We start from the raw sequence: 11,578 nt of genomic DNA on the forward strand, positions 1-11,578 counted from the left end.
ACCCAAAATCTCTTATCTCTGTTACTTTGGAAAAGCACAGAGAAAAGAATTACCTATAATCCTATCCCCTAGAGAAAGCCATGTTTGATCTTGGTAAATATCTCTCCAGTCAGCTTGTGTGTGTGATTTAATTGTTTATTTATCCAATAAGAAACACATTATATATTCCATTGAGGACCTTTCCCTTTTTTGAGTCAATTATAACAGTTTATCATATTATTTCTCTAAAGCGGTTTTAATATTTATAGTATTATTTATCTGACTATACCATATTTTATTTAACCAAATTCCTATTTTTGGATATTAAATTATTTCAATTTTTTATAATTACAAATAAGAAGATGCAATTGTTTTGTATAAACCTTAGTGCATAGTTCATTATTTCTAAGGGTAAATTCATAAACATAGAATTGATTCTCCTTTTTAATTCTCCCTTTAACTCACTTGTAGGATCTCTGACATAGGTCACTCCTTTTTCTCACATTTAACTTAATCTGTAATTTTATTATGCACATGTCCATCTCTGGGAATTTGGGGAGCTCTGTGCAGGCTATTGAGCTCCCTTACTTTTATACCAGAATAAAGTGAGTATTCAAGACAGTATTAGATGGAGGAACAAGGACATCTTATGCCCTAATGTAGTGGATAGAAGAAGACAGAATCAAAGTCACCTGTTTGGCTTAGTTAGCAATGCTTTGGAGATCTGATGGGCTCTTCACATAGAGGATAAAAGCAAAGGTTCAGATCAGGGAGTCTGCCTCCAAAACCCATTTTGCTGTCTCATCTGAACACAGGACTTGAATTCTTCCCCATGCATTCTCTTTCTATCTAGATAATTCTACATCTCAAAATCTTCCTAACTCCTCTATATCTTTTCCTTTGATTCCACTATCTTTGGCTGACTTTCTGAGGTTTAACGTTGTAAGTGAAGTGAAGTTCCCTCAATAGTACCTACTTTACTCAAGCTCTTGTCTTTCTTCTGTTGTCTTCAGCCTAAGCAGAAACAGATGGTGGCCAAGCAGGAACCTATCAGGAAAGAAGGGTTGCAGAAAGGCTCTATGACAGTCATGGTGCTGAAAGCAACGAAGCCATTCGAATTTGAGACCAAAGAAGGGAAGCAAGAGATGTTTCACGCTACAGTGGCTACTGAGAGTGAATTCTTTTTTGTAAAAGTTTTCAACAAAAAGCTAAAGGATAAATTCACTCCAAAGAATATAATTATAATATCCAAATATTATTGGCACAGTCATTTCCTGGAAGTGAATAGTGTCTCACGTGTATCTGATGCCAAATCTGACCAACAAATCAGTGTCCCAAAGCACATTATCAGAAAAGCTGGTGAAACCCCAAAGATCAATAAGCTTCAAACTCAGCCCCATGGAACAATTGTGAATGGGGTGTTTGTAATCCAGAAGGTAAGTTTCTATATATAATTTTATAGTTATTAGCAAAAATAGCTTATTCTCCACTATCAGCTTGAAGAAACTTTCAAAATTATCCATTTCAAAGTCTGTTTATATAGAAAAAAACTGAAACAAACTCCAAATAACTAAAGAGCCACAGAATGTGCCAAAACTGAAATACATTGAAAGTATTTTCATTCTCAAGAAGCTGTCACATTCCTATTTCAATTTCGTTTTATCCTTGTAGCTTCTGAAAAAGAGATTACTTCATACACAAATGATGTTTGTCCTCTGGGTTATTTTTGTACTTTATATATATGATATTTAAGTGACTATTTTTGTGAATACAAAATTGCTATAATTGAGTGGTAAATCAGATTAATTTCCCTGGAAGACCAATAAATAGAGAAGGATTAAAGAATTGTGATTAAAAGAAGAAAACAGAGGAAAGAGTTAGTTTGAGGAAACTTATTAGAAGTGAGATAGAGAGCTTAATTTTTGTTTAAAGTCAAATTGATAGACGATTGTGTTTTTAAAACTTTAAGAGAAATTAATCTTGAAAATCATGCAAAATGTATTCAGTTTTTCTAAAATGCACTTCTTTCAGTTTGAAATATTAAACATTATTTTCTAGAACAAACAAAAAAGAAATGAGAAATGATAAAGTATTTTGACTCTGAGCCTCAGGGGAACTAGCCTTGTGTGACTACTTCTTCTTGTCTAGGATGGGACCTGGGGAACCACAAAGAGGGAACTTGCTGACATTTCCTCCAGGTGTCTTACCATAAGCTCTACTATCTTGGAATTAGTTGGAGGGGCACTGATAAGGAGAATCTATCCTTCTTGAAATTTCAAGCCAAAAATGACCTTGTGTAAGAAAGTCATATTCTTTACCCTAGTCATGAACCTTTAATCTGGCCATCCAATTGTGGATGCACAAATATATATTCATTTAGCCCATTACATTAAACCTAAAATACTATCAACCTTCTAGATAACTGATCAATACCCCACTCCCTTTTGACTTGGACTTGAGTGTGAGTTATTTCTTGTCCTCAATTCTTGTAGGGGAGAAAAACTTTTCCCTTCTTCCCCTCTAGGTTCTTTGGCTGGTCTAATAATTAAATTGACATAAGACAGATTAGCAGGAGAAAAACAAATTTAATTTTGTATGTATGAGAGTCCCATAAAAAATATTAGACTCAAAAAGAGCCAGGCAATTAAGGCTTATATAGAATCCTGAGCTATGAAGAAAGGGGAGGGAGTCTGGGGCTTCAAAGGGGAGGAAAACAATTCACAGAAAAATGAGGAGAACACATTTGGTAAATAGATATTTACCCTACCATGCAGACAAAGTTTTTCTTATATAAAAAGGTGTCTCTGGGAATATCTTTCTTCCTGGTACAGGTGCCCTATCTAAATTCTTTTAGGCCCTTAACAGAGAGGTAAAAAGCTTTTCGTGACTCGGCTGGGTCTTAATTGCTTTCAGCTGAAAACAATACGCATATCTAAGTGGCACAATTTGGGGTGGCTTATTCTGCTCCCCCTCATTCCTAACTCTTATTTAGACTCTTTTCTAGGTTTTGAATCATTTGCTCATATCTCTCCTGGATTTGTTGCTTTAAGTGACTCTCCTCTGTCAGGGAAGAGGAAATTTCCCCCTTAAATCTCTTGAGTTCTTGTGCTGGATTAATAACAAAATTTAACATAAGACAGATTAACGAGAGAAAAACCTATTTAATTTTGTGCACACAGGAGACCATAAAAATGATGCTAAGAGAGTGACCAAAAAGCGGGCACCTTTATATATTTTTACACAAAGAAACAATAAGTTTGTGAGGATTTTACAGGAGAAAGAAACTTAGGTTTGGATGCTTACTTAGAAAGGAATTTAAGCAGAGTTTGGATTTAGGGTAGTAAATTAGTAAAAGAGTAACAAGATTTATTTATACAGGCTCCTCGTCCTAGTATGAAGAGGATGCCTTTCGTATGGGAGATTTATTTCCCCTTTTGGGGGGGGACAGAGACAGGAAAGTCAGAGTGCCGTTTTTGTACTTGCTCAAGTAACTTTAATTCAAAATAATCAATATCCCACTGTGGCACATCTTGGAGTGGCCTGCTCTGATCCCCAACACTTCCAACTCCCGAGTCTTCTTTCCCCTGCCTCTTAGGGCTACTGGCCCTGAAGAAGCCCCATCTTCTCCATCTACCAGTTGTTGGCTCTCACCATTATCCTGTCCTCCTGAAGGAAGAGAGATTGGGACTGGAAAGATGGACACAGGAAGCAATATATTCTAAGTAAAACATAGCTGTCTCCTCTACTTGAATTTTCTAACATCTATTAGATATATACCTGCCAGTTTCAAAGCTTGATTTTTTCCATTTATATTTCTTTCTTGAGGCTGTTGCTGGCACTTCTGATGTCTGATGGGTGGTGGTGTTCCTCAGTCAAATTATCAAAGGTTAGATGTTGGTTTTGTTTTGCAGAAAACAGAACGGAGGAATCATCAGTTATTTGACCTAAGTGACAGTACAGGGAGGATGGAAGTGTTGGTGCTTGGAAAACAGAACAAAATTGAATGCGAAGAAGGGGATAAACTTCGACTTACGTTCTTTGAGCTATCAAGAACTGGAGAAAAACTACAGCTGAAATCTGGAATTCACAGTTTAGTTAAGGTGGGAACTACAAGGAGGAAATCGAAGTGTCCAAGGGGATGATATTTTGTGTTTGCTTTCAGAAAGCTGGACAGGGGCCTTTGAACAGGATATGGTGTGAAAGACCCTGATAGGTAGTACACCTGCATCTCACAAAACTTAGGAACATCACTTTTAGGAAATACAGATCCTAGATACACAATTAAGAGGACATGGGCTTCACAAGACAGAGAAACACACTGTGTTATCCACACGACCCCTCAAAGAGATCATTGGTAACACTGTAAGTCTAATGCAGACAGTTTGGCCAAAGTTGGGCAAATTATTCTGACAGACATATATAAAAGTAGACATAGACCATGTACACCTTGAAGACACATTTCACAGAGTCAATCCAGCCATCCTAGCACCCACCATAGCCCAGGGGAAAACCCTACTCCTGCCCTTTCATCACTGCTTCATACCCATCCTACTACCACTACTTGGTCCCCCTTCCTATGTCTCAGCATTGTTTGCACTGACTGCTGCTCCCTTTGTAAGAATGGAGGTAGAGACTATGTGCCCTTTTTAAGTAGGAGTGTATATCTCAAGGCAGACATTATCTTCAGGACAATGATCAAGAGTAAAAACTATACTGTGAGGGAAGGAGATAATTCTATGAGAATAAAAGAAAGGTGCACTTTAGAAGGACAGAGTCACTATGAGCAGAGGAGGAATAACTGATTAGCTGCATCTCAGGCTATATATCTTTTTTCTCCATCCAGGTTATTAAGGCAAAAAAACTGAAATGAAAGGATCAATTGAGATCAAGCAGTTTAAAGAACATTTAATTGAAGAATATCTGAGACAGTATCTTCAACCAGATTGTAAGCAACCTGAGAGCAGCAGTATACGGACTCTGTCCTCTCATCCCCTAAATTAGTCAAGATGGGATGATTGCTGGATAAACAATTCCAAGGTGTTAACATATTGTCGCCATATAGGTTTATTTCTCATTCATTGCAGTCATGTTTAGTTTGGGGTAAGGATAGGGTTCTGCTTCATGTAGATGTTCAAGGATGTTATAGATGTTCAACCTCTGTTGAATGAATAAAATGGTTAATGGAAAATATGTAATATATGTAGTTACACAAGTCAATACACTAAGGGTATAAATAACCAAATTCACAGGAGAAAAAATATGAAAAGCTTGTAACATGAAAAGATTGTCAACTTCACTAATAATATGAGACACAGTTAAACAATGAGTAGGACTCTACTTCTACCGAGAATGCAGAAAATGAGAAAGAGTCTTGTTCCCATGCTTACAACAACAAAAGATAGCCAGATGATCTGCAAAATCACAACTTTTTCTGAAGCCATCTGAGGGCTGAGGCTGCAGTGAGTATCTAATTAAAATATCTAAGAAGGGAAACCTCCAAAGAGAGAAAAGATGAAAGCACTTGTTCATTTGGGGGCAGATGATAGATACTAGATACCCCACAAGATAGAAGAATTCAGCTAAAATTTTTAATGAATTGCTCAAGGTTGACCTTGAAAGTGTAGAACAATAGGAAGCCTCAACGACAAGGAGAATTTGCAACTGCTTGAAGGCACTTCTCATTGGATCTCATTGGATGATCATGATAAAGATTAGGGACAGGCATGGAAGAGGGAAAGATTAGCCACTATGGGAAAGACGTGAAGCCCTTCCTGAATCCTTCCCTGCAGAAAAAAAAAAAAAGATTTCTGGGGGAAGAGAAGCAAATTCTGCCATTTTCCTATATCAGCAGAGAGGGACAAGATCAGAGGTAAAAATCTCACCCCTAAGACTCAGGGACACAGTGCCTGCCAAAGACAGGCTGAACCAGGAAAACAGAGAACTCGCCCATTACTCTTCCTGCAACCTGCTCTTACCACCAGGCTAAACAAGCACCAAATAGCAAGTCCCAACATTTAACTGCTGGCAGATGGTCAAGAGCATGTAAAAAAGCATTTTATTAGGTTCAGATGTAAAAGGAATACAAAGTTGATGGTGTAGCACTAGAGGAATTTTAAGCATGTGGTGCACTGAGAGTAAATAAAAACAACAAATGTCAAACCCAGATCTACTCCTGTGGAAATGAATTCAACCACCAGAGTAAAGTCATAGCAAAAAACAATCCCTGTTCATTTCCAGGCATAAATACTATTTACCTCAATCTCTACTTTCACAGATGGCTTTCAATAAAAATTGCAAGACATACAGAGAAATTCTGTCAAGAGACAAATCAATCAAAAGAACCAAAGTCAGTTATGGTATAGGTGATGGAACTTTCAGATGGGATATTTACAATAGATGGACAACATGCATCCTCAGATGGACAATTTCAGTAGGAAAAGGAAACTAAGAGAACGAATGAAATGGAAATGCTAGAAATGAAAACCATGGTTACACAGATGAAGAATGCCTTTAACCAGATCATTGGTAGACTTGACACAGCACATGAAAGAGTGAATGAACTACAGATACTACAGATAGTAATAATAGAAATTATTCAAATGGAAACCAAAAAAATGAAAGAAAAAAAAACATAGCATATCTAAGAGACATGGGACAATATGAAGCAGTTTAAAGTATCTCTAATCGGAATCCCAGAAAGAGAAGATACAGAGAATGAGGCATTATGAATATTTGAAAAGAGATGAAGGCAAAGAATTTCTCAAAACTAATAGCAGAGTCTGAATTACCACAGATCCAAGAATCACAGAGAACACAAGAGAATAATAATAATGAAATAATGATAATAAGCCACACACACACTTAGGTATGTCATATTCAAACTTCTAAAAGGCAAAAGATGAAGTTGGAAACTTGAAGGCAGCCAGAGAGAAAAAAGACACATATACACATGTACAGACAGCAGATTTACAGCAGACTTCTTGTCAGAAACTACTTAAGCCAGAAGACTATGGATTAACATCTTTAAAGTTCCGAAAGAAGAAGACAATTTTCAAACCAGAATTCTAAACCCAGAAAATAGTCAAACATGGAAGAGAAGTAGACATTTTTCAGACCAACAAAAACTGAAATAATTTGTTCATAGTGGAACTTGAATTAAAATAAATGTTAAAGGAAATGTTTTAGGCAAAGCAATATAATAACATACAGAAATTTAAAACTATACAAAGAAAAGAAGTACAGTAAAATAAAGGTAATATAACATTTATGTTTTCTTATTTTTAAGTGTTCTAGAAGACAACTGATCTTCAAAAAGAGGGGTAGGCAAAATTGTTCTGTAAAGGACCAAATAGTATGTATTTTAAGCTGTGTGGGCCACGTTACAGATGCTGACCTTTGCACTGGCTAGAAAAACAGCCATAGACAATCCGCAAATGAATGAGTGTGTTTGCATTCCAATAAAACTGTATTATGGGCACTTAAATTTCAATTTTATATATATTTTTTTATGTCACACAATATTCTTCTGATTTTTTTCTCAAACATTAAAAAGATGTAAAAATCGTTCTTAGCTTCTGGGCTGTACAAAAACAGGCAATGGGCTGGACTTGCCCCATGGGCCATAGTTTCCAATCCCTAGTCTGAAGCAAAAATATTAACAATGTATTGTATGTTTATAGAGTAAATAAAAGTAAAGCATTTGACAATAATAGCACAAAATACAGGAGGAAGGAATTAGGATTATACTCTTGGAGAGTCCTTATACAACGTGTCAAGCAGCATGATACTATTTGAAGGTAGATTCTGATTGAAGATTTTTAAAAATTTTTTTTCCTTTTTCTCCCAAAGCCCCCCAGTACGTAGTTGTATATTCTTCGTTGTGGGTCCTTCTAGTTGTGGCATATGGGACGCTGCCTCAGCGTGGTTTGATGAGCAGTGCCATGTCAGCACTCAGGATTCGAACCAACAAAACACTGGGCCACCTGCAGCAGAGTGCAAGAACTTAACCACTCAGCCACAGGGCCAGCCCCTAGATTCTGATTAATTAAAGATGTATATTCTAAACTCTAAGGCGATGACTACAAAATACTTTTAACAGGGATATAAATAATGACACAATTTTGTGATATTGGAGAAAAGACAGCCATCTAGACTGACAAATAAATAAAAAACAATAAGAAAAGTATACATATTGAAGTATATGAGAAAGTCATTTGGTTTAAAACTAATTTGGCCTGACCTTGTTTTTCCAGAAAGGCCTGATGTGGCCTGTCAATCATGCATTGTACATCTGCTTTAAATATTTACTAGCAAAGAATGATGCCTTTAAAGGTAGGAATGTATGCCTCCCCCCATATGAGCATTTGTTTCAAGACAAGCATTCCTCCCCAGAAACGAAGGGTCAAACCTACCTGCTGTTTACATCTTGTGACCTGCTGTGCTCATCTTGTGACCATGACCTGCTGTGCTAGCAAAACATCTTTTGAATGTAGCAAAAAGAGATATTCCTGTCATATTTGATGTATGTTCCTTGTTCCAAGAGGGTATATAACCACGCTGTACATCTCACATCTTTGGAGTGCTTCCTCCTTTGGTGAAGGTGTTCTCCTGGGCTATATGGTCTCCAGATAGGCTCATATAATGAACTTACCCCAATTTTTATTTATAGATTGATTATTGATTATTTGTGTCAACAAAATGCAACAGAAGACAGCAGAGAGTCCAAGAATAAGCCACATACATACAATTTATTGATTTTCTACAAAAGTACAAACACAATTCAATAAAGAAAGGATAATTTTTCAACAAATAGTATTGGAACAATTGGATATTTGTATTAATAAAATAATGAACTTGGTCCATACCTCACCATCTCTACAAACTTAATTCAAAATGGATCATTAAGTAAATGTGAAACCTAAAACTATAAAACTTCTAGAAGAAAACACAAGAGAGGTGGCTGGTCCCATGGCATAGTAGTTACATCCGATGCGCTCTACTTTGGTGGCCTGGGTTCAGATCCTTGGCACAGACCTACACCACTTGTCAAGCCATGCTGTGGCAGCAGCCCACATACAAAATAGAGGAAGATTGGTACAGATGTTAGCTCAGAGTGAGTCTTCCTCACCAAAAAAAAAAAAAAAAAAGAAAACAAGAGAAAATCTCTGAGATGTTGTTTTAGGCAAAGATTTCTTAGATATGACACAAAAAGCACAACCTTACATAGGATAAATTTTTGATAATTTAAACTTCATCAAAATGAAAATGTCTTTTCAAAAGATATCTTAAAGTCATGAAAAGGCAAGTCATAGATTGGGACTTAATACTTGCTAGTCACATAGTTGCTAAAGACCTCATATCCAGAATTTACAAAGAACTCTCAAAACTCAATAATATGAGAACAAATAACTGAATTTCAAAAATAGTCAGAAAACGATACATGGGTGGCAACTAAGCACATGAAAAGATGCTCAACATAATTTATCTTTAGAGAAATGCACATTAAAACTACAATGAAATACCACTATGTACCAATTAGATGGCTAAAATTTAAAAAGATTGACCATAACCATTGCTGATGAGGAGGTAGAGGAAGCAGAACTGTCACAAAATGCTGGCAGAAATGTCAAATGGTACACCACTTTGCAAAAGAGTTTGGCCGTTTTTCTTTTTTTTTTTTTCAGGTTAACACACACCTACAATGGTAAACTCTGAGGAGGATGCAGAGGAACTGAAACTCTCACACATTGCTGGTGGGAATGAAAAACGTTAGTCTCTTTAGAAAACAATTTGGCAATGTCTTATATGTTTAAACATATACCTATCATACGAACCATCAATCTCCCTCCAAATTTTTTATCCACTGAGACGATAACGTGATCACACAAAAATCTGCATGCGAATTTTTATAGCAGTTTAAATGTAATTCTGCAAAACTGTAAAGAACCCCATTGTTCCTCTCCTGGCGAATGGGTAAACAAACTTTGTTGGGTCCACACAATTGAATTTTACACAGCAATAAAAAGGAATAAACTGGTATACGCAATTGCATAGATGAATCTTAAATGCACTACACTGAAATCAGCCAGAGTTAAAATTCTATATACACTTTTAATTTTATTTTATGAAAAAGGAAAAAGTATGGGTTAAGAAGCTTTATCAGTGGTTGCCAGGAGCTTGGAACTGGGGGAAGAGTGGACAAGTATCATGAAGGAAATTCTTCTTATGATGGAACTGTTCTAAATCATCAGGAAAGTGATTTTTCCTCTGTATTCCAGTTTTTCTCATTAGAAGAATAAAAAGGAGAACATTATCAACCCTCAAGAGTTAGTGTGAAGATTAAATGACACAAAATAATTGCAAAACACTGGGTATCAAATATGTGGTTATTAAATATACGGTAAATTTCAGTTATAGATATCTACTTTCTGCCATTGTACGCTAAAGTGAATTAATTGTTCTTCAGTGTTTGCCTAATGCAGGTCTTTGCCTGGGGCAACTTCCTGATGGAATCCACATATGAGAAATGTGAGAACCAGGAAATGTGATTGGAGAGCTACTGAGCTCTTGGTACTTGAGTGAGTGGAACCTGTTATTTCACATCAGACAGGGCTAGAATTGCTTCCAAATTTACTAATGTCTTCGTGCAAATCACCAGAAGCTGCCTCATTTGGCAGACAAATTACCTAATTATACCCCATCTAAGAGACCAATTCTGAAAAGATATTCATCCTTCTGGACCAAAGCAACCTCTCCGTAGGACACAGGGTTTGGCAATTGAAGCCCAAACCATTTCAGCCACTGTCTGCCACCTCACTGGGTTCCTTTTGAACAGAACATAGCTTGTTTCAACCTGTCCATTCTTGACCAGAGACTCATCATATAAGGATCCTCCCCAAAGTATAAATCCAAACATTCCTTGGGGCCTGCGTGCCCCACCCTGATTTATAGGCTACAGATTATTTTCTTTTAAACAATTCACCAATGAATTAGACTCCTGGGGAATCACTCCTTTAGAGAAAAACATGATGTTTATAGTTATTTCCAAATTATAAATGTTACAGATGTAAAATATGACATTGAGATGGTACAGAGACATATAAAAATGAAAGAGAAAAGCACTTGTAATACCCCATTTCCAAGAATTTATAGCTGGTATGTATGTTGCTGTATTTCAACTATATATATATTTATTTTTTCTGTACTTAGATCTTATCTACATGAACATCATTTTTAATGGCATCCAGGTTTCAGGAGAACTCTAGTGAGGTTTGCATAGATGAATCAGGATTGAGTGGTTGTTTCCTGCTTTTCCTGGCCTTGATGACCTTGAAGAAGAAAGAGATTAAGATAGACCAGTTGAGATTCAGCCCATTATACATTTCTCTCTTCGCTCACATGTCCCCTTGCCATGGGCTGCATCCCTTTCTGTCTTCCTTTCTAAAAGGTTCTTTTCTCAGTCTCACCTATCTCCTTTCATGAGATCCTGTTTATTGAGTTACCCACCCACCCCTTACTCTTGGTTGAGACCCTGAAATGAGATATTCACTCACACCCAGCATGAATACATGTGGACAGGCAGAAGGTATTGGGAACAACA

At 36.6% G+C, this 11,578-nt stretch overlaps 2 protein-coding genes across 13 annotated transcripts in view; one reads left to right on the forward strand and one right to left on the reverse strand.

Annotated features, from left to right (window-relative positions):
* AIM2 (absent in melanoma 2) overlaps positions 1–10,302 on the forward strand; it is a 57,903-nt gene extending 47,601 nt beyond the window's left edge. For 3 of the 12 annotated variants that reach the window (XR_011536893.1, XR_011536892.1, XR_011536891.1), the window contains 3 exons: positions 993–1,415; positions 3,871–4,079; positions 4,823–5,167. Coding sequence is in view for 8 of the 12 variants with exons in the window: in XM_008524705.2 (XP_008522927.1) it covers positions 993–1,415; positions 3,891–4,079; positions 4,823–4,849 (639 nt within the window). In the remaining 4 variants the exon portion in view is untranslated. Of the gene's footprint in view, positions 1–992; positions 1,416–3,870; positions 4,080–4,822; positions 7,463–9,662 lie in introns of those variants that run through there. The other 9 variants (XM_070608246.1, XM_070608247.1, XM_008524708.2 and 6 more) reach the window with 4 other exon arrangements.
* The window catches only part of LOC103553935 (gamma-interferon-inducible protein 16-like), a 66,335-nt gene continuing 63,464 nt past the window's right edge, over positions 8,708–11,578 (reverse strand). The window contains exon 18 of the mRNA XM_070608237.1: positions 8,708–11,306. Coding sequence (XP_070464338.1) covers positions 11,229–11,306 — 78 coding nt within the window. The 3' untranslated portion in view covers positions 8,708–11,228. The remainder of the gene's footprint in view (positions 11,307–11,578) is intronic.

The sequence above is a fragment of the Equus przewalskii genome, unplaced genomic scaffold, assembly GCF_037783145.1.
Source record: "Equus przewalskii isolate Varuska unplaced genomic scaffold, EquPr2 ChrUn-6, whole genome shotgun sequence".
NCBI classification, from domain to species: domain Eukaryota; kingdom Metazoa; phylum Chordata; class Mammalia; order Perissodactyla; family Equidae; genus Equus; species Equus przewalskii.